This window comes from Apaloderma vittatum, unplaced genomic scaffold, assembly GCF_000703405.1.
Source record: "Apaloderma vittatum isolate BGI_N311 unplaced genomic scaffold, ASM70340v1 scaffold23787, whole genome shotgun sequence".
Lineage (NCBI taxonomy): Eukaryota > Metazoa > Chordata > Aves > Trogoniformes > Trogonidae > Apaloderma > Apaloderma vittatum.
The window spans coordinates 1-20988 of NW_009724864.1; the positions used below are offsets into that span (position 1 = coordinate 1).

The window sequence follows — 20988 nt, forward strand, 5'->3', positions numbered from 1 at the left end:
TAAAAAATACTGGTTACTTGTAGGCGTGAGCGTCCAACTAAATGTTTGCGTGAGGCTGCGTGCTGCACCCTGGCCCAGATGGAGCTTTTGGGCATGACAGTAGAACTAACTATTAAAAAAAAAAAAGGAAAACTATGCATGTAAGAAATATAAAAAGTTATTTATTTAATGTAGTGCTTTTCAAAAGCTTGGCTATTGCTAGTAAAGAAGTTGCTGTTGGTATGTATTACCTGTCCTTGCCCATCTGGCTTTAGAGCAACTGATAATGAACTGCTTGTGGTTGTTGCTTTTAATGTAATAAAATGTACAGGGCTTATAGCATTGTCATACGAGGAAGATATAAATGTAATTTGGTGAGATTGCTGCTGTTAATATTTATACTAAGTCAGTGTCTATTCTATTGTTGGTTCCAACCTACCACATGCTGTTTTTAACAAAATATCTGAAGTATCACCCTGAAGTGTTCACTCATCTGTCACTCAGGGATGAGTCAGGAAGTATATTATAGTAAAACAAAAAATGATCGATTTATGGAGTGTTTAATACACGATATAGCTATAACCACATGAAATTCTTAGGAAGGAACTGAATGGCAAGCTTCTCACAACTTGCAGTTCAATGTTGAACAGTTCTGCAGGGAGGTGAGCGGAAGGAATTTAACACCAGATTTCGCACTGCGGATCTCGGGAGTTGTTTGCATGTTAGAGATTTGGTGCCTTTAAGTCCATAAAATACCGTGGTGAAAAGGGGGAAGTTGCGTGGGTTGTACTTCTCAGGCGCTCTCTGCGCTTGTGCGGGCTAAACCATGATCTTGTGCATTAAAGGGAATTGTGATTGATGAGAATGCCTGGGATTTTTTTTTATTTAGTATCAAAGAACATTTATCGTTCAGTTACCATGACTGATAGGAAGCCTTAAGCTTATTTGTCTCAACCTTACCGTTATCTGTATCACATTTTTTTTTAATCTCATGTGCATATAAAGTTTGTTTATTGCATTTTTATTTACAGGAGGGTTCAAGTGGCAACTTTGGCTCTAAAATTGTTTACAGAAACACGTGTGTGTTGTGCTGTCGGGCTTGGTATAAAAACGTGTGCATATATATATGTAGACACTTTAATGAAAGGAGATCGTTCTGTTAATTATTCTCTATTTGCTGTTTTTTAAAGTGATGATCTCTTGTTTTCTTCTAGCATCAGATAATAGTCAGCGATTTCGAGAAACCTGCTTTGCATTTGCACTGACGCCACAACAAGTGCAGCAAATCAGCAGTTCAATGTGAGTTTGATCAGTAATACAGTATTTAAATAAAAATAAATAACCAGATGAACTAGCTTACCATAGCCTGCCTTTTGAAATGTGAGCTTCAAGGACACAGGTGTGTGTGTGTGTGTGGTGTCTCAGAAAATACTGTTCTGGGGAATTCTTTTCTCTTTTGTGTGTAAGCTGGTGGAGAGGATAAGGGTGAGGAAGAGAGAATTAAGTACCGCTGCTGCTCAGTGAGTATTGGGCAGGTTTCTCTTGTACTAAGTGCTGTACAAATACATCATTTTCCTTCCTGCAGCCCTTTCTCGCCATCAGTCAGATCCTTTGTCGAGTTCTGTGTTTATTCACTTTAGAGATGGTGCTTCACTGTGACCCATCAGGATTTCTTTATAACATACAAAAAAAATGAAATGGTAGAGGTCAGATGAGAATGCAATTCATTTATTTACCTTGAGAAATAAAAAATGTACCTTTTAGTGTGTCTTGAGACCGGTGGCTTGACCAGAAGGAGGGAGATGTGGTATACACTGTGTATATACCGGGAAGTGGGGTTTGCATACATTGAACTTAGAACAAACTCTGAGAAAATATCAGTAAACTTGTTGGGTAAACAAAATGCTTTAACTCCTTTTCTACTTTTTCTAGGGATATTTCTGGGACCAAATGTGACTTCACAGTACAGGTCCAGCTAAGGTATGTATTTGTATTGCCAGTTCTTGATACTGCTTTTTTTTTTTTTAAATACATCAGATGTATGCTTCCTAGCAGGTCAGGCTTTCCTCTATGGAGAAGAGTCTCATCCTGTTGTTTTCTTGAGAAAATGTTGCTGTTGGCTGCTTTTTTTTTTAGCTGAGGGCAAACTTAATTACTTGTCCTTGTTACGTGCAGCTTTCCTGAAGTTGCTGGTGGCCTGACGTCTGGCGTGCCGGAATACTGCGTGCACTTAGCTGTAGCTGGCTGATTTTCTTCAGCTAGTTATTTTAGACTGTATGTGTGCTCCTTGCTTGAACTCTGCGTCTGTCAGATTCCAGGGACCTAGGCCTTCAAGATCTACGTGCAGGGAGGGTCGTTTTTCCTAGCTGAGATGTCAAACCACAGTATTTCCTGGACATGGCAACCCAAGGTCTGCCCTTCTTTAGGCAATGGAAGGCAGGACTTTGGGAATCACCACAGCAGGTCTTAACCTGTTGGTTGTTTTAGAGGTTTTGCCAAATATATCCTAAGTTGATTAAATCCTTTTCATCCCTGTAAGTCTTTGGAGGGCTTTGAGCAGAGGTGACTTCAGAGCTTCCTTCTGTGGAAAATGGCTGTCTTGCTTTTTGTCCCTCCTGGTCACGTCTGCACAGTGAGCTCTTGACTCGCCAGACAGAAAGCTTTTTTTGGGTGTTGCTTGTCAGGATACCTTCTGCTGACCCACAGGTTGGCTTGGCTTGGTGTGGGGTCAAATGGACAAAGGGACAGGGAGGACATGGTGGAAAAGAGGAACAGAGAAGGTAGCTCCCACTTTTTGAGAGCAGCAGCTGTTGAATTGCTGTACCCTGATGTGATGGGACATTTGCGTGGATGGGATAGATCCCCTGGAAGAAATCCAGCGGAGCCGAGAGGCTCTTTTTGGTCTTTTGAATGCCTATTGTCTGCAATCTTGGCTTACACACATTTCGTAGGACGAGGAAGGGTGTGTTTGATTTTGGTTCCAGCAGCAAATAAGCATGTCTGAACTTAAGTAAATAAATAAAACTGTCTGAACTTCAGTAAGAGGCTCGACATAGGCATGAGGAGACCATTTGATGCTGCGGCTAAACAGCTGTCCGGTTTATTGAAGTTGGAGGAGGCACAGTTGAAGAGGCTGTGGATTTTGCCCTTCGTGAAACCCTGGTCTGTGTCAAGGGGCCAGGCTGGAGAAATGGTAGGAAAAAAATTCCGATGATTGGTCTTGTGTAAGAGGAACCTGCGTATCTGAATGAGTCAGAGTCGGTCTGAGGGATTCAAGAAATCTGGGGAGGAACCTACAGCTATCTTGACCCAAATGTGTAATTTTGAGGGGCTTTCCTGCTTAATGATTGGCACAGCTCATTTGAGGACTCCACTTAGCAAGATTTGTCGTGTTTTCATAAATCAGTGGGAAAAAAAATCATCCTTCTGCGAAGGGATGATCTTTAAATCTCTTTAGAAGTGAAAGATGATGGAAGCTCTTTGCTTTTAGGTTTTGTTTATCAGAAACCAGTTGTCCACAAGAAGATCACTTCCCACCCAATCTGTGTGTGAAAGTAAATGGGAAACCATGCAGCCTTCCAGTAAGTAAGATGTTATTTTGATACACGTATTTGGATAGCGTTATTAGGAACTGTCTGTCAGAAATGAGCCTGAGTATTTATCCTAACCATTGTTTTCACATTTTGAAACATTTGAATGAAGATGGATGGATGAATGGAAAAGATAGTTAAGTAAATTGTTTCTCAGCGGATCAACCAGTAGATCCAGAATATTAATTTTCAAAAGAAATAACAGCAAATTTTTGTGTTTGACAACCATCAAGTTTGGCTCTGTTTTGGAGGTCATCTGTGCAGGGAATAGACCATCACTGACCAACAGGACTGAAGAGAAAATCACCAATTTCCAGTACTGGGGCAGTGTCCTGGGTCACGTTAGCCAGGCGGGATGAGTAGCAGTGCTGAGCCAGGAGAGGTGGTAGAGGTGCCTTTTGATATTCCATGGGCAGGGTTAGGATTTGGGAAGCGTGAGGCTCTGTGGAGGAGAAAGGGCTTGTAAAACACCTGATAATTCATTGTCTGGTGTGTACCTATGTCTACACACCTGTCTTTCTATAAATATCTTTAGATTGAAGAGGGAGCCTCCTTCAGGTGAGACACAGCTTTTATTAGGGCAGAGTTGTGGTGAGAGGGGAAGGAGGTAGAAGCAGTACGTATTTTTGTTTGTTTGCTTGCTGAGAGGAAATATGCTTTGATTTCTAGGGCTATCTTCCACCAACCAAAAATGGTGTTGAACCAAAGCGACCTAGCCGACCAATCAACATTACCTCACTCGTCCGATTATCTACGACGGTACCAAACACAATCGTTGTTTCATGGACTGCAGAAATTGGGAGAGTAAGTAACTTCGGTACATAACGCTGCCCAGAGCTTATTAGTTTCTGCTTTGGCATCTGTTTGGAAGATCTGAAAGATAAGCAGTTTTAATTGTGCAGAAAATGCTTCTTGGTTTAGCAATAGACTGTTCCTTCTTTTGATTGTGTTACTTTGTGCTAGGCAGACGTGACATGTTCCTTTAGATCAGTAACCCTCAATTTTTTTGGTGTGATCTCTCCTTCTCCACCCCCCTCCCACCTTTGTGACTCACCAAGGGGCCAGATAATAAGATCAAGACATCACAGAAAAACTTTGTTTGTTTGCCTTAACTTCAGACTTCAAGCTCTTCCTGATTTTAGGGACTTGACAAGCCCTATCTTGGCTGCAGCTTGTAATTAGCATGTGACATTCAGTGCGCAATGGTCTTTTAGAACCATAAATGTGGACTCTAAGCGTAGCAACTCCACAGGGCCCAGGAGATTTAATTTGCCTTTTTTACTTTTCAGTTCTCACAACGGCTATCCTTACACTTAATATTTAAAAAGTCTTGTTTTTATAACTTCTCCTGTGTGTCTGTGGGAAGGATGTTGCAAGGGGTATTTTAAAATTACTGATTTTCCACCGGACTAATTAAATCCTGAACATGCTGCAAAAAGTTACCTCGATAAATGAGTCTGTGATTTAGTGCGCTGCTGTCACGGACGGCAAAAAACCTGCTAGAAACGCCTTGCAGAGTCAATGTGTACTTGAAAAATGGCTTTGCCATTGCAACCATCCTGGTTTTAGAAGTCCTGAGAATTGTCCTGACATGAGACTTTGTCCAAGAATTTGTCAGGGCGCAAAGCCCGGGATTCCTGAACCAGTGTGGAAAAATGCGTACGGCCCAGTCATGCACAACAGCCAGTTGTAAAACATCCTGGTGCTGTTTCACCATGGATTTCTTGCGGAGCGTGAAACTGGGCTCTATTCAAATTATAGAATAAATGATGACTGCATGGTGTATTTTCAGATTTTTTTTAAGAAACCTTTTATGTGACAGGAACTGCAGGTATCAGAAATAAGCATTTAAAGATAAACCTGCGTTGGTAAACTACTCTGCAGAAGTGCCTGTGCGCCAACTGATGAATCCTGGTTGTTGCTCGGAACGCAGCGCTGCACTTCTGCTTAGGAATAGCAGGGAGGATTTAGGGAAAAGAAATGTCGCAAGTCTGCGTGGACACTAAGCGAGTCTCTGGTGAGCTGGCTAGTTTCTCACACTTCATAGATGTTTCAGTTAGAAAAAACCCATCCTGGCTAACTTCTAGCGTACAGTGCAAAACCGAAGAGACAAATTGTTAGCGTATTTAAGGAGGGTTAGATGCCCCACTCAAGAGATGTAATGCTGCCTAAAGTGACTGTTTTGAGACCTTGACAGTTAAATGCGATGAATTGTTTTATGTCTGGATGTGCCTGTGTAGCACAAAATTTGAATTCCCCTCCTCCCCTTCCCTTAAGAGTCAGTTACGTGTCTCAACTGGTGTACTCTACCTTTCCTGAAGTCATAATTGTGATTTTTACACAATCTGTTTCAAGAGCCTTCTGTACAAGATGCCTTGGGCAAGTTCCTAGCTTTGTAGATTCAAGCTGTCGGTAAATAATTTCACAATGTTAATTAGCATTTTTCTAACTTCTATACTAATTGAGGCATTAAACAAACAAGTTAAAGCAGTAGTGGTTTTTAACGATGTGAGAAGCATTCATTGTCAGAATAAAATATTTAAAATGTGGTGTTTCTGATGCTATTTCAATTGGTGTAATTTTATGGGGAGATATATTACTGAAATCCCATCTTTGGATTCTAGTGGCATCCTCAATAAAGGATGGTAGATGTCACAATTGTACGGATTTTTTTTGTTTCGTTAGTGGGAAGCATACATGGCAGTTGCTGGGGGATGTCTTTTATTTTTCAATTTCAAGTGTACGAGTGCAGCCCCAGGTTTAGTGAATCCTGTTTGTATCCAAAAGTAATTGATGGACCCTAATGTGAGAGCACAGATTGTTGTCCTTTCTATTTTAGGGCTGGGGAGGGAGAGAGAGAGGTGTTGCGGAATGCGTAGCACGATATCCCGTTTCCAGAAAGACGGTTACTACCTGCTGTTGGTAGTAGCTTGCGAGAAAAACCAAGAGCTTCGGAAATCTCCGGCTCTGGTTTGCAGTCGGTTAGTGAGGTCCCTCGAGGGAAGGCTGACCCCCCTGACAGGGGAGCTGGGAGCTGGCAGAGGGGGTGCTCGCTCCGCATCTGACCTGCTCCTATGCCACATTATTTTTGGCGGTGGCAGAAGCCAGCATCCATGGCTTCTTGCTGACACCGATAAGGAACATTTGCACGGTCTGCTTGGTTGAGGCTGGTGGGGACAAGTGACCAAAGCTCTTCCAGAGGAGAAGGACAGACAACTGGGAGTGGTGACTTCTTGTCCACTCCGGCTGGATTTGCTAGAGCACACCTTGGCCCCACTGAACTCTTTAACTTCCTTACTTGCGGCGAGCTTCAGCAGTGAAGTTAGCATTTCGTAGGAAGGGAGGAAAGACAACAAAGTTGAACAGTGCTTCCAGACGGAGTAGGAAGTACTGCAGGTGATGTATCTTTTTATGTATTGCTTTTGAAGAGGCTTCGCTACTGATTTTCCTACTTTGAAAATGAAATAAGCTTTTATTAAAAAAAAAGAAAAAGTTTTGAACATATTTGATCTGACAGCTTCCTTTAGATGTATTGACACGACAGCAGTACCTCACATCCTCGATGTGAAATTACCCTTCTTAAATGGGCTGTATGAGATGTAAAACTTCCAGAAGTGTCTTAAATGCTGTTTTAATAGCTTGCTTTGCAGGGAAATCTAATCTCGGTGAAGCGTGAAGTCGTTTTCGTTGCATCTCTAAAATGGCAGCCCAGTGAACTTCCTGAAGCGTGATGGGTTTTCTCTAGTCTGAAAACTTTGCCCTCTAAAATCTTGTAACTGCTTTAGAAACACGGTGCCCTCTAATCACCTAACAAATTGCATAAGCATTGTATAAAATACAAGCTGTCGTTTGATCAAAAGAGTTTTTACTTTGATCTCGTGTTCTGTTTTCTAGAACTATTCCATGGCAGTCTATCTTGTAAAGCAGCTGTCCTCCACGGTGTTACTGCAGAGATTGCGAGCAAAAGGAATACGGAACCCCGACCATTCTAGAGCTCTAAGTATGTCTGATGTGCTACTTGCTTAAAAAGGAAAAATAGCTTTTGTAAAAGGAGATTTGGAATAGGACTGTACGAACTGAGGTTTGGACTTCCTACAATTCTCTGGGTTTTGAGAATCTGATAGTGGTGCTCTTTGTTTTCAGTTCCAATTCAAAGACTCAGGGCCTTTGTTTGTACTAGGAGCCAGTCCAGGAACCCTGTTGACACTGTGAAGGGAAAAATGCAAGAGAATCTCTTTCAGTTCAGCCATACTGGCTTTGTTTCTTCAGGATAGAACACTGTATTTGTGTAGGTAACTGGTAATTCGGTACCTTGGGCAAACTGAACTAAGTGCCTGATACTGAACCTCGATGCTGACGTGCTGGAGGAGAGTCTCCAGCAACACAGTTTTTGTTCCTTTGGCGTGAAGTGAGCAGCTCCTGGAGAGAGGCTGTCTAGCATGATGTTCCTCCCAGTCCCCTTTCAAATTTAAGCATGAGGTTTGCTGCTTTTGTTCTTTTCTCCAGTGGACACGTTGGTAGACGTTTGTACATTAAAAATGCAAGCAAAAACCATTACATGTTTCCTTTTCAGGGTAAGAGTGGAAATACCAACGCCTGAGAGCTGTTTGTCATATTCTTTAACGCTCAAATAATGTGTATTGTACACAGCACGGGTCCTTCTCCAAAAGGGAGTCCACCTGCCTTTTAGCCCACCTGCCTTTTAGCCCACCTGCCTTTTAGCCCACCTGCCTTTTAGCCCACCTGCCTTTTAGCCCACCTGCCTTTTAGCCCACCTGCCTTTTAGCCCCCCTCCCTTTTAGCCCACCTGCCTTTTAGCCCCCCTGCCTTTTAGCCCACCTCCCTTTTAGCCCACCTCCCTTTTAGCCCACCTATAAATGCCACAAAGCCAGTGGCATTAGCTTGTGCTAATGCAGTTTGATGATTTAAATGCACAAAAATCCAGATATATTCCAGGTGGCTACTACCCTGTGTATGCACGGTGAGGATGAGGGTGTAGCTCCAGTTCTTAGAGCAGGAGGACCATGGAACTGATTTGTTAATTTAATCAATGGCTGCTTATAAAACAGTCCTTGTAAGTAAAAGTAAGAGCATGAGTAGAGATGACAGACTTCCGTAGTGCTAATATTTCACTAGAGTTACTTAACACTGCAATTTTGTCAGGGCACTTCTGATTTCCTGTTTCTCAGTTTGCTTTTTGATTTTTAAGACACAGGATTGCTTGATGGGTGTTTCAGAGGTGTACAGTGGTGCTCATCCCTGTGAGAGTTCCTAACGTGTTTTCTCATGGGCTTGAAGTTCGCAGTCAAGTCGACGTGGCTCACCTTGTCGGCAGATTTTAGACCTGTCAAGTGCAAAGTTGCACAATGTGAAAAGAGACAGCTCTGTATAAATGCGTTTTCTAGGCATCTTGGTTTAAGACGAGCTTTCTGTGCTTTTCGCTTTCTTCAATCTTGTTGTTTGTGACCTTTCTAGGAAGTAAAGACTGCTTGCATTACATGTTTGTTGTGAGTCTGAAACAGTCACTGCTGCTGCCTTCCAGGAGATACAGAAGTTTAGCACACAGTTCCAGACTTGGTTTATGTGTCTGTCATCCAATTTGTGGTTTAAATCAACTATAAAATAAACTTTTTCTTCTTTCCAATAACAGTTAAAGAGAAACTGACTGCCGATCCCGACAGTGAAATAGCAACAACAAGCTTAAGAGTTTCTCTTCTTTGTCCAGTAAGTCATTTTTTTATTCCCTCACAACTGATTCTGATCAAAATGTGGCAGTTCTGGGACATGTGTTTGGTAGAGATTTGTGTTCACCTGTGTGTTACCTTTGTGGGGATAGCATCCAGTGCTGGAGTTACCCATCATGCTGCTGGACTACATGATACAACCCTTAGAAAACGAATGTTCCGTTAGCTTGAAAGTGTTATTCAGAATTGTGTGTAAGCGTGGGCTTAAACCTATCGCTGATCATCTGAGACTGAAGTTTGGATCCTTGGTTGTGACACAACCACTCCCAGTGGTACGGTAGGTGAATCTTGACAGTTAAAAATAGCTCTTCAGCCAGTGTCTGCAGTCAAAGAGTTGAGCATCTTTAACTGAAGTTGATGATCTGCGTGTGTACACTTTGAGTATTTAATAGTCTTAGATTAGAAATGAAGCAGTTTCGTTCCAAATCTGAAGTGAGAAGGTATAGTTCCAATGAATGTGGAATTGGCAGAGACTCACTAATTGTTTTTTAAGCAGGTAGATGTGGAAATAAGTGTTACTTTATACCTGCCTTTGTGCTGTCGTTGGTAAATAGCACAATATTAATATTATGTGCACTTTTTAAAATCTTTAGGACTTAGTGCTCTTGTTTCAAGGACCATGTGGCTTCAGAATACTTGCTCTCTTTATTGACTGACCCAGTATTGTTTTTACTGTATGACTTTTTCTCCTCTTTTCAGTATGAAAGATGCATGTGTTTCCTGGTTTGACGCAATCCGTTCAAGCTTGATGCTTAATTTTCAGTTTTGAAATCTAAAGAAGAAAACTGACTTTATTCTTGCAAAATTGAAGCTTATTTCTTAAGTTATTTAATATGTTCTTAAACTCTACCAATATAAAGATAAGCTTTTAGATATCTAAGCTTTGCTTCGTTAAATGCACAGTTGACATTGTGGTTACTTTTTATATGTGTATTACATTATTGTAAATCTGTAAATGTCGTATTTTTGCGATCTTAAATCTTCACGCTTTCTCCGTATCAGCGTAATGCTAACTAAATAACAACACATTTATAAGCAAGGACAACTCAGCTCTAAAGAGGATGTAGGGATTGCATTTACAAAATGAAATCCTGATCTGTAAACTTAGACCTTCATAACCTATAATCTTGTAAACCTGTGAATTTATGTGTCATATTGAAACTGCTGCAGGTTTGGAACGCTGGAGTATTTCGGGTTCACACCTGGCAGCTTATTTTGCTGAGCGGTTACAGCTGAATTTCTTAGTACTTCGTTATTCTAGAAAGCACAACAGTAGTGATGTTGGGGTTTTGGTTGGGTTGGTTTTTCCTTTTTCATTCTTTAGGCACAGTATTCTTACCTCTTAAAATGAGTTTCCCATCCAGGCAAAGATAGTAATCTGTTAGTAGGAATTAGATGGCTCTAAGAGTTCGGAAGTGCCTGTGTGTTAATTCATTATCTTCATGTATCTTCTGGAATTAGAGATTTTTACTTCACTCATACTTGATGTGTCAAAACCTCCACTTCAGGCAGTTACGTTGCTTTATAGATTGTTCCATGAGAGTTTCCTGACAAGTTTCTGTCGGTCCCGATGGCCTCCGTTACCGATAAAAGTTCTTCTGCAGTGCCTTCAGCTGCAGTGTTCTGTATTGGTGACTGCTATTCCCATGAGTTAGTATCAGAGCAGGAACATCTCTACAGTGCTGCTTTTAGGGCTGCAAGTGTGCTAATACCTAAAGATGTCAAATTCTATTTTGCTTTCTCCAAGTTCTGCCAGGTGTAAAACCAAAGCAGCGGTCACACATGAGGATGGAGTTCTGCAGAACCTCTACCTTTGTCAGTATTCCCTTTCAAAACTTCACTAATTTTCTGGCAGACGTGTAAAACAGTCTGTGACGGATTATTTTCGGCGTAGTTGTCTCTGTGTCATTTTAATCATGTCTATGAAGCCTGTACACTTTTTTTTCCAGCATGTTCCTCATTGGATGCTATTGGATTTCACTGTAGCTCTTTGAAAAATCCATCATTGCAGAGGCTCGTTGGGACAGAGACCACTCCTTTCAACCTGTGCTATGAATAGATTATTAGCATGATTCAGATTGTCCTCGGGTCTGAATGTAATTTTATTAGAGCCTCCATATTTTTTACTTGCTAATTCCTAAGCGTTTGGCTCGGGGAGAATTTTTTTGTAAATATTTTGCACTTGCTTTTTAATGCTGGAGTGGACAGGGCGTGCTTTGAAGGTACGTGTTGGAAATGCTGATTTGGTTTCCGGCAGCAGAACTGAAAATTAAAGAACGACGCATCTTCAGCTCTGTTCATGTGAGGCTGCTGTTCTCCCCTCTCATTTGTTATGAGTGCCAATCTCTCACACGTATTCTTCAACGAAATAAATGGGAATTGTGTATCTGGATGGGGGGGGCGGGTTTAGACTTCACATTTTTTTTTTTTTTTTTTTTTACCCTGCAGAGCGAGGCAGCTTCCTCTGAATTTGTTTTGGATTGCTGCTGAGCTTTTTTTAGCACAGAGGCCTGCTCTCCCTCTGAGACCGTGGAGCACAGAGAAAAAGCTGGCCTTAACTGTTGGCTGAGTCTCTCCAAGATGCAGCAGGCAAATGGGCTGGACTGAGTTTGTATTTCAGGAAGATGCTTGCATTCATGTTCTTTTTTGCCCCTTGAAATGAAAATAAATTAATCTGCAGGCTCAGCAGCCTGCCCAAATACTTAACAAAAATTCAAAATCTAGCCTTTTACTGTAGCTTTTTGCTACAAATCCTTAACTCCTGGTTTGGGTGCATTTTTTAGCACGAAAAGACAGCAATGTTTTGTGTACTTGTAAAAAAAAAATAAATTAATGCAGTTTCTTTGGCTGCCATCAGGCAGGAATTGCAACAGGACCCATGTTGGGGGAACACAGTTCTGGAGAAGTTGGGACGCATCCTTTTCTTTTATGACCTTCCCTTTTGTCAGTTCTGGCACAGCTTGGCCAGTGTTGCAGAGATGATCCAGGAGGTTTAATGCCAAAAAAGGGAAAGGAGACATCAACTTGTTAACGCCGACTGCGCTGACTCTATCTGCGTGCGTATGGCTTCAGTTAAATCTGACTGCTGCTTGGAAATTAGAGGCACGCTTTTTAGACCGAGAGCCTGTGAAAACGCTTCTGGTTTAAATCTGCTTTTTTTACTCGGGAGACAAGTGTTTACATTCCTCCTGGCCTCCGACCTTCTTTCTTTTTATTTTGCATCACATCGAAGCGTCCAGGTTTTCTCTCCGGAACCCTTCCTCTTGATCCTCGCTGCGTTAGGAGTCTCGTATTGTGCCCAAAAGACAAATGAGCCGTTGCCCTACCATCTGGGAGATAAGAATTCGTACCAGACGTGGATCAGGCGGCCTGGCTTTGTTGGGGGTTGATTGTGTGACAGAAATAATGTGCTTGGTCATGGATTTTGGGGGCGGGGGTGCCAAACACATGGCACCTACAGCACCTCCTGCCGTCAGAGCTCTCCAGCCCCGTTACCACCGGCTCCCCAGGGAGTTCTCTGCTCCCCTCCCATCTGGTGAGGAGTTTTGTGACCTGCCCCAGAGCCAGAGCGAAGAAAAAGAAACGAGATCTTGTATTCTAGCTGGATTTGCCAGGGGTGGAAGGATATTTCTGTTTATGGGGGATGCAAAAAAAAAAATAAAAATAAAAAGCATCATGGAGGAAGTAGTGGACTGCGAGTAGAGCCTTTGTTCTTGATCGTGTTTTTAGTTTTGTGATATTCTGAGATGGAGTGCCATCCTGTGGCCCCCGTCTTGCATTGCTCAGAATGGTTGCGCGTGAGCGCGGTGCTTGCTGCTAAAAGCGGTTCCTCCTCCTGTCCGCTGCGAGAACTGGCTGAAGGTTTTCAGATGAAGTCATTGTGTGTGTTCTAGTCAAATAGATCTAACTTGAAAATGTTCAGTATACACAGTTGGAAATTAATTGTTTTGTTCTTTTGTGATGTGGGAAAAGTCTTGTTTAGACACTCCTGCTTTTTACCTTTAGTGTGGGCAGTTAAAGCCCCTCCTAAACTGCGGCGTAAGCACTTTGCCAGAAAGCAACTGCTTGGGTTTTATTGTGTATTTTTTTTGAGGAGAGCAAACTTTTTTATTTCAGCTTACTGTGAAGTGCCTTTCACTGTCTAATCAACTTTGCATTCAGTGTAATCATATGTTAATGTTTTATGGGCTGGGTTAGCACTGATTTACCTAATCCAGGTGAAGATATTCCTGTTCCCCAGTTTAACCTGAACGTGTAGCTCTCCCATGTTACCTGCTCAGCTCAAGCACTCAGCTGTGCTTTTTGCATTAAAATTGTGGAATCTTTGTGCTTGGCTGCAGAACCTCCCTGTCCTGGCCTTTCTACAAACTTGAAGAAAATGATGATCCTCATCTGAAGCTGTATTTTAGAACTTTATTGTGTTGAAAAAGTATGGCAGTAAAATAAGGGATAGCCAGCTATTTGTATTTTACGCAAGAAAAAGGCAGAGAAATTTCACATTAGCTCCCTCCTGTGTACACAGCAGAGGAGGATAAAATAGTTTCTGGAGGGTGAATAGAGGTGACTTATTCTGGGAGTCGTCATGTTCTGACGGTTCTTCGGAGAAAGTGGTGAAGATGATGGAGGGAGGGAAGTACGTCAGGAAATGATCTGTGATCCTGCAAATGCATTTACTTAAACCAGTTAAGTTAAATGAGTAGTTTACGAGTTAGTTAAACGAGTAGTTCTGGTATTGCCCTGATTACTGAGGTGTGGCCGCCAGCTTGAGTACACACTTCAGCTGTGAGTGAACAGGAGAGGACTGGCCCGTGTTAATCATCTTTTAAAATACTACCCAAGACAAATTATTTTTTGTGATTTGTGCAGGACACTGGTGTGTTACAGGTGCTCAGTGGATTCTGTGTTCTGTTACAGGAATATGGAAGGATGCAGTCTTCAGTTTCCTTGGTGAAATGTAGCTAAAAATATGATCTTTAGTAACTTTTAAGAAATAGTCAAACCTACAGAAAGGAGGAAACGGTGTTTGTGGCATGCATTTGAATAAAAACTTGGATTTGTGAGAGTTTTTTCTGGATTAAAACTCACCCTCTCTCTCTCTTTTCAAACAGAAAAGCCCTATTTGTTAATATAGTACCAAGACGATGTAATCTTTTCTTTTTTCCTTTCTCTTAAAGCTTGGTAAAATGCGGCTCACTATACCCTGTAGGGCCCTGACTTGTTCCCACCTGCAGTGTTTCGATGCCACTCTGTATATTCAAATGAATGAGAAGAAACCAACCTGGGTTTGCCCTGTCTGTGACAAGAAGGCTCCCTATGAACATCTCATTATTGATGGGTGAGTAAAATGGGAATCAAAATGATTTCTGCTGCACAGAATACGGTGAAATCCTGGTTATCTGGCTGTGACCTGCTTTAAGTTACCACGATATTTAATTTCCCTCCTCCTGGCGAAGAATTACTAACCAAGTACCTCTTTGTTCAATATTCTGGAAGAATTGTGGTCATCAAACTGAAAGTTAATAATAATGAAAGGTATTTCTCTGGATGCTAGGTAAATTTTTGAGCTATCCTGCCCGAGATGATTGTGGGTTTGGTCAGTTTTGATTTTCAGTCTTCAGTGGTGCTGGATCCCCGGCTGAAAACAGCCCATGTTGGCTTTTAATGGAGCAACCACGCAAGTCTGGCGTAGCTGGTAGCTGACATTTGTGTTAGATCAAATAAATACTGCCAGCCCCAAACGCACGCACAGTTCCACGTACAGTTTCACACTTGGAGAGCTGCTGTATAGAGGGACATAGAGATTGATTCTGTGGCACTGCCCACCTGCAACATGTTAAAAAGATAAATGTTGGTCTCTGTGAAGAAGTGCCGAGTATGTACTCCCGGGTTTGCATTTTAATTCCTTAGATAGGAATCTTCTTTCCAAAGTGTGATAAAGGGAGAGAACAAGTAGAGTCTCTCTCAGAATGTTTTGCCCAAAAAGGCACCTCAAAAAACAAACCCCTACAAACAAACCTAACAACCTTGAAGCAAACAGAATCTCAAAAACCCACCTCGGAAAAGATTGAGCTTTTTTTTTTTTTAGTGAGTACATGCTTTGTTTTGGTGACCTGCCAGTGAAGCGTGAGATTGCTCGAGATCCCCTCTAAGACCTTGCAAAAAACTCTTGAAGAGACACTTGGGGCTCACCCAGGCTGCTTTAGATTCATGGGCTCTGGGATTTCCAGGTCCTCTGCTTTGGATCAAAGAAGTGGGAGGTTTCTTGTTCTAGGTTTCAGCCTAAAATAGTAAAGACTAAGGACAGTAATAATTAAAGCAACTCATTTTCCTTGTTTCTTCTCATGGTGCCAGGTGCAGATGTTGGGGATTAGGTGATAAAATTACAGCATCCCAAAGAGCAGCTTATTTCTAGAAAACGTTTCAATCTGGGAAAGAGTGAACTTTCTCGCTAATTAAAGCAAAGCTCTTTCCTACACAGAACCACATGAATAAGCTTGGTCAGAAGCTGGAATTCCCACTGGGAGTGATGTGGTGCCAGGATCCTAAAAGTTGTAGGAGACACAGCTAAGGAGAAGAGGCTGCAAGTTTAGATTCCCATGCTCAAGGTTCCAGGAAATACTGGTCCTTAACTACTCAGCTATATGGGCTCCTTTAAGATCTGGTTAAATATTGTCAAAGGTAGCTGGGGGTAAGGAGGAGATGATTATTTTTTTAATGCCAGTTCACGTTCTTCCTTGGTGTTGGGAAACGGCGAGTTCTGTCATGAGCTCTGCAGGATTCCACGCTTGTGGTTCTTCTAAGTTAATGTACAGGTTTTTATTTTAGATAATACTTTAAGTTTTGCAATGATGCCTTTCTGTCAAGGCAGCAGATGACAAGAAGGGTAGAACAGTGAAAGCTTTCGACTCCTTGTAAGTACTAATTTGAAACTTACACTGGCCAACAGAGATGTTGTAGGACAAAAAGGAGTTAATCTCTTTTTGAGGACTGATACTAAGTGGGTTTTGATTGGCAGGTTGTTCATGGAAATCCTGAAGTATTGTACAGATTGTGATGAAATTCAGTTTAAGGAGGATGGATCGTGGGCTCCTATGAGATCGAAAAAGGAAGTGCAGGAAGTCACCGCGTCTTACAATGGGGTCGATGGTAAGTGGCTTTGGGGTGCCTGTTGAACTGCAAAGTGTTGATGTTCCTTTCGCTTTCCAGAATGCTCGTTTCTGCCTGTATGTTTGTAGCTTTTGATGGTAATTTGTGAGAGATTACTGGAGTAACCTGGTTGAGGCTGATGGTACTTTTAAGTTGTTTGAAATGTTGTGTCATCTTGTTGTCTTTTTATTGTAATTTGCAAGCTTTATTTATGAAGAATATGATAAGCTGTGATGTTATGATGATTGTAGTGTTGTCGTAAGCTACAGCTTATAAGCTTGACTTTCTTTCTATAGGATGCATAAGCTCTTCCTTGGAACACCAGGTGTCTTCTCACCAACAGTCAAATAAAAACAAGAAAGTAGAAGTGATTGATTTAACCATTGATAGCTCATCAGATGAAGAGGAGGAAGAACCACCTGCAAAGAGAAGCTGTCCTTCCATATCTCCAGCATCGCCGTTAAATAATAAGGGGTGAGAATAAAATATACAGGCCGATGCAGAGAGAATATACTCACCATGGAGAGTAGTAACAAATTTCAGAAGAAATTGTATCTGGAAAGTTCTGTATTTGAATTATATCCTGATGGACTTGATCTCAGGTCACAAGGCCCGAGAAGATTGGAATAACAACTTTGAATTGTGAAGTGTGTAACATGATACAGTTTGTCAGTTGGTTTTGTCAAAATTAGTATAAAACGGCACAAAAGGTTGTGGCTAAGTCTGTTTTTTGCAAATCTGGAAATGTTTTTCTTCCATAGAGAAACACAAAAGCAGCACAGAGAGAGAGCGAGAGAGAGAGAGCACCGAGAAACATGGGTGTGGTATGGGAGTGTGTGGGTTTTGCTGGTGATTATTGCCAGTAGCATAGTAATAAAGAGTGCTAGAACAACCTGGTTACACCTGAGCAGCCGAGCCCTTAAGAGCTCCCTGTTTACATAAACATGGAGGGAAGAAAACTGAGGCTACACCAGAGGGATCCTGTTATTGAGGTGATTACTGCTCCACTGATGGAAATGATTCGGTGATCCCTTAAAACTCCTCAACAACTTTTTTGCTGCCTTTCATTTCTAATTACTTTGTAGGGTATGAACGTTGTGGTGTTTTACAGATTTGTACGTTTTTGGGATTCAATATACCTTTAGGATTTTTTTTGTCCTGGCTTAGGAGTATTTGTAATATATTTATAGCAGAGATCCTGACACCATTTATAGCGAGAGTCATCAGTTTCTACTGTTGGAGACTGAATTTTACTTTGCTTTTAATTTTACTAAACTTCAGCTGTCTTGAATTCACTTTTTTTCTGAAAATGTCATTGTGAAAAGAGAGCTTGGGAAATGTGTGATGCTCATGTCTCTTCCACCCTGTCTCTTCCGGTCCCTACGAGACTCGTTGAGACGCTGTGGTGTTGCGTGATGCTTTCTAGTGAAGCTTTGAGTTTGAGTAGGGGGGTTGTTGCGCACCTGTCACTGCGTTCACAATGCGCATTGAGAGGTTGACTTGGTGTTAAATTTGAAAATAGGCACGAGGCAGCGACAGAAATCTTCAAATGCTGTTCTTCTAGCATTAGAGCCAAGACTGTATTTTATTCCCGTAACAAACCTTTATTTCTTCCAGCATTTTAAATTTACCCCATCAAGCATCTCCTGTGTCGAGAACACCAAGCCTTCCTGCTGTTGACACCAGCTACATCAACACGTCACTTATCCAAGACTACAGGCACCCATTCCATATGACACCTATGCCTTATGACTTGCAAGGTGAGCTTCTGACTGCTAGTAAGAAGAAAATTAGGTTAATATCTCAAGGTTTTATAAGGCAAGCTCTGGTAGTGAAGAGAATCTCAAGTTACGCTGGTTTTATTTCAAAATGAATGATGGAAAAAATGGGGAGGTGCTTTTTTGCTTTGAGAAGCTTCATTATTTTTTTCCTTTGGCTCTTTACAGGTTTAGATTTCTTCCCTTTCCTGTCAGGAGACAATCAGGTAAGTCAAGGAAAATCAAGTCATCTGGCAGATACTGTTTTCTGAGAAGGACTTGCTGGCATAGATGTATGGGGGAGGAAGGAGCAGATGTATGATGTAGGTGTAAATGCAGGCAGGCTGCAGCTTTATTTTATACACATAGAAACTGTGACCAAACATAAGTATCCTGTAAATACAGCGTAGGATAAGGCATAACAAAAGGTAGACGTTTCAGTTTCCCAGAGTTAAGCTCAGACACTGTTTTGTTGTGGAATGACCCTCGGCCATGGCCGTAGGTCCACCAGCCACCTCCTTAGTTTTCCAGACCTGAGGTGTGACTTTGGCCGTCTGGTGATGCTGACCCCACCGCTGGCACTCTCGACAGTCCCTGACACGATTCAGAGACCCAGGGGCAGCTCTCTGATTTTATCTTTTTTTAATTTATTTTTTTTCCCTGAGGCTGTGTGCCTGTTAATGCCATGTTTGCCACCTTCCTTTGAACGCTTTCTGAAATGGGATAGCTTGATGCTGGCTCCTCCAGTTTTTGGGAACTAAGCAGGTCATTCTCAAAAGGAATCTTGAGTTAGCAAGTCCTCACACTTTGATCGTTTTTTCCTCCTGTGCCTCCAAGAAAAGCAAGGCGCTGGGGTGGCTCACCTGCCCGTTGTCCCTTTGTGTCTCCTCTGCAATCCTGAAGAGGAGAATTGCGCTAAACGTAGAGGGATACTTTCGTATCATAATTAAGGGCAGAACCTACGCTGTAGAGTTTGGATTCAGAAGAGCTGTCTTGATACTCAGTAAAACATAGGCACGAGAAATACTCTGAGGCAGGTAGTGCAGAAGTCTCTTATCTGCACTGATACGGCGTAATTATACCAGCACGTAAATGTTGGGCAACGAGGCTGAATGACCCACATGTACGTTTCGTCGTAGCGGAAAGAAATATCGAGAACAAAATTACCCTAGGGAGAGATTTTCCTTAAAATCTGGTTCTTGGTAGCTGAGGATGTTGCCTTTCAGGGGCTGCGCAGCTGAGGGTGTAACTCGGGGCAGGCCTTGCTGTCCTCTCGTGGGACGGCGCGTGCTGGTTCGAAGTGCCTTTTTCACACAAGTCTGCTTTCCTCCACCAGCAGTGATTAGCACATAGTCCCACCAGCTGGGGTTGGTCTGTGACTTTTGAGCGGAGGAGAGGGATGGCAAAATGTTTCTTTGAATTTTGGGGCATTTTCCCACCGAGGAATTTTTTGGAAGAGGTAAAAAAGAGTGCTGCTGCTTACCATTCCTTGCTGGTTTGAGAGTCTTGCGATTCTGTTGCCTTTGTAGTGTTTGCTTTTACTAATACTAGTATTTCCAGTTTCTTTCGGCTTCAGAAATCAGGGGCTGCAGAGGTAAAAGTTCGTTGCATCGATCCACTTACCTTACCAGAGAGGTTGAAACCCAGAAGCTGGCAGAGCTTTAGCTTACAAATACCTTCTTTTTGTGCTGCTCTGAATCGAAACTCCGGTGTCTGAAATGTAACTTGCAAATGTTGTTTTTCCCCCCCCAGCATTACAACACATCCCTTCTTGCCGCTGCAGCTGCGGCGGTTTCCGCATCAGATGATCAAGAACTCTTACACTCTCGTTTTTTCCCATACACTTCATCTCAGATGTTTCTCGATCAGCTGAATGCAGGAGGAAGCAGTTCTCTGCCGGCCACAAACGGTAGCAATAGTGGCAGTAACAGCAGTCTTGTTTCCTCCAACAGCCTGCGAGAGAGTCATGGTCATCCAGTTGCAAGTAGGAGCAGCACGGACACGGCGTCTATCTTTGGTATCATACCAGACATTATTTCGTTGGACTGATTTTTGGAGTCAATGAACTCGTCAGAGGAAATCTTTGTGCTTGGTTTTACTTTATGTTAGAAACATAGACAAGTTTTTGGTTTGTTGGGTGTTTTTTTTTTTTCCTTTTTTAGAGGAAAAAAAATTATGTGTACAGAGAACAAAAGTATATTTTCAGTTTTACTTTTGTATATAAACCTAAGATGGCCTCACTGGTAAAAATAAGAAAAAAAAAAACACAAAACAAAAAAAAATAACAAAAACAAGGAGCTTCAGTTCATTTTTATGGATGCTGAAGATTTTACACCTGTGCATTTGTCATATGAGTTACTTTTTTCCCCTCTAGTTCGGACACAGATGGCATTATTTTCTTCACGGTAACATAAACAGGAAAGGAGCTGAACTTTTGAAGTTCAAACTTGTTGAGAGGGTTTTTTCTTCTCTTGGAGACATTTATCTTTGGTGGTGGAATCTAATTCCCCCATCCCGTGTCTAGTGCAGATTTTATTAAAGCGAAATAAACCCTACCCAGACTGTTCCACAGCATCCCCTCTGTTCGCAGGACAAAACCTTTCAGCAGTGGGTTTGGTTTTTCAGGATATTTTTGGTTTTGGTCATTTCTGGTTCTGTGTGACCCTCTATTCAGACGACTTATTTTTATTTTTTATTATTCCGTGCTTTGCTCAAGCGTGTTGCACAAGCTCATTAGTCCAGCGATTATTCTCGAGGGCCAGACTCAATAAA

At 41.9% G+C, this 20988-nt stretch overlaps 1 protein-coding gene across 1 annotated transcript; it reads left to right on the top strand.

Annotated features, from left to right (window-relative positions):
• Positions 1-1193: 1193 nt before the first annotated feature.
• Positions 1194-20459, top strand: PIAS1 (protein inhibitor of activated STAT, 1; the record flags this gene model as incomplete). The annotated part of the gene is made up of 12 exons (XM_009872700.1): positions 1194-1278; positions 1912-1959; positions 3470-3560; positions 4239-4373; positions 7464-7569; positions 9220-9293; positions 14488-14648; positions 16329-16459; positions 16756-16933; positions 18077-18219; positions 18406-18443; positions 19969-20459. Coding segments are annotated over 12 exons (1487 nt in total), but the record flags the coding sequence as incomplete, so codon positions are not given.
• Positions 20460-20988: the final 529 nt, after the last annotated feature.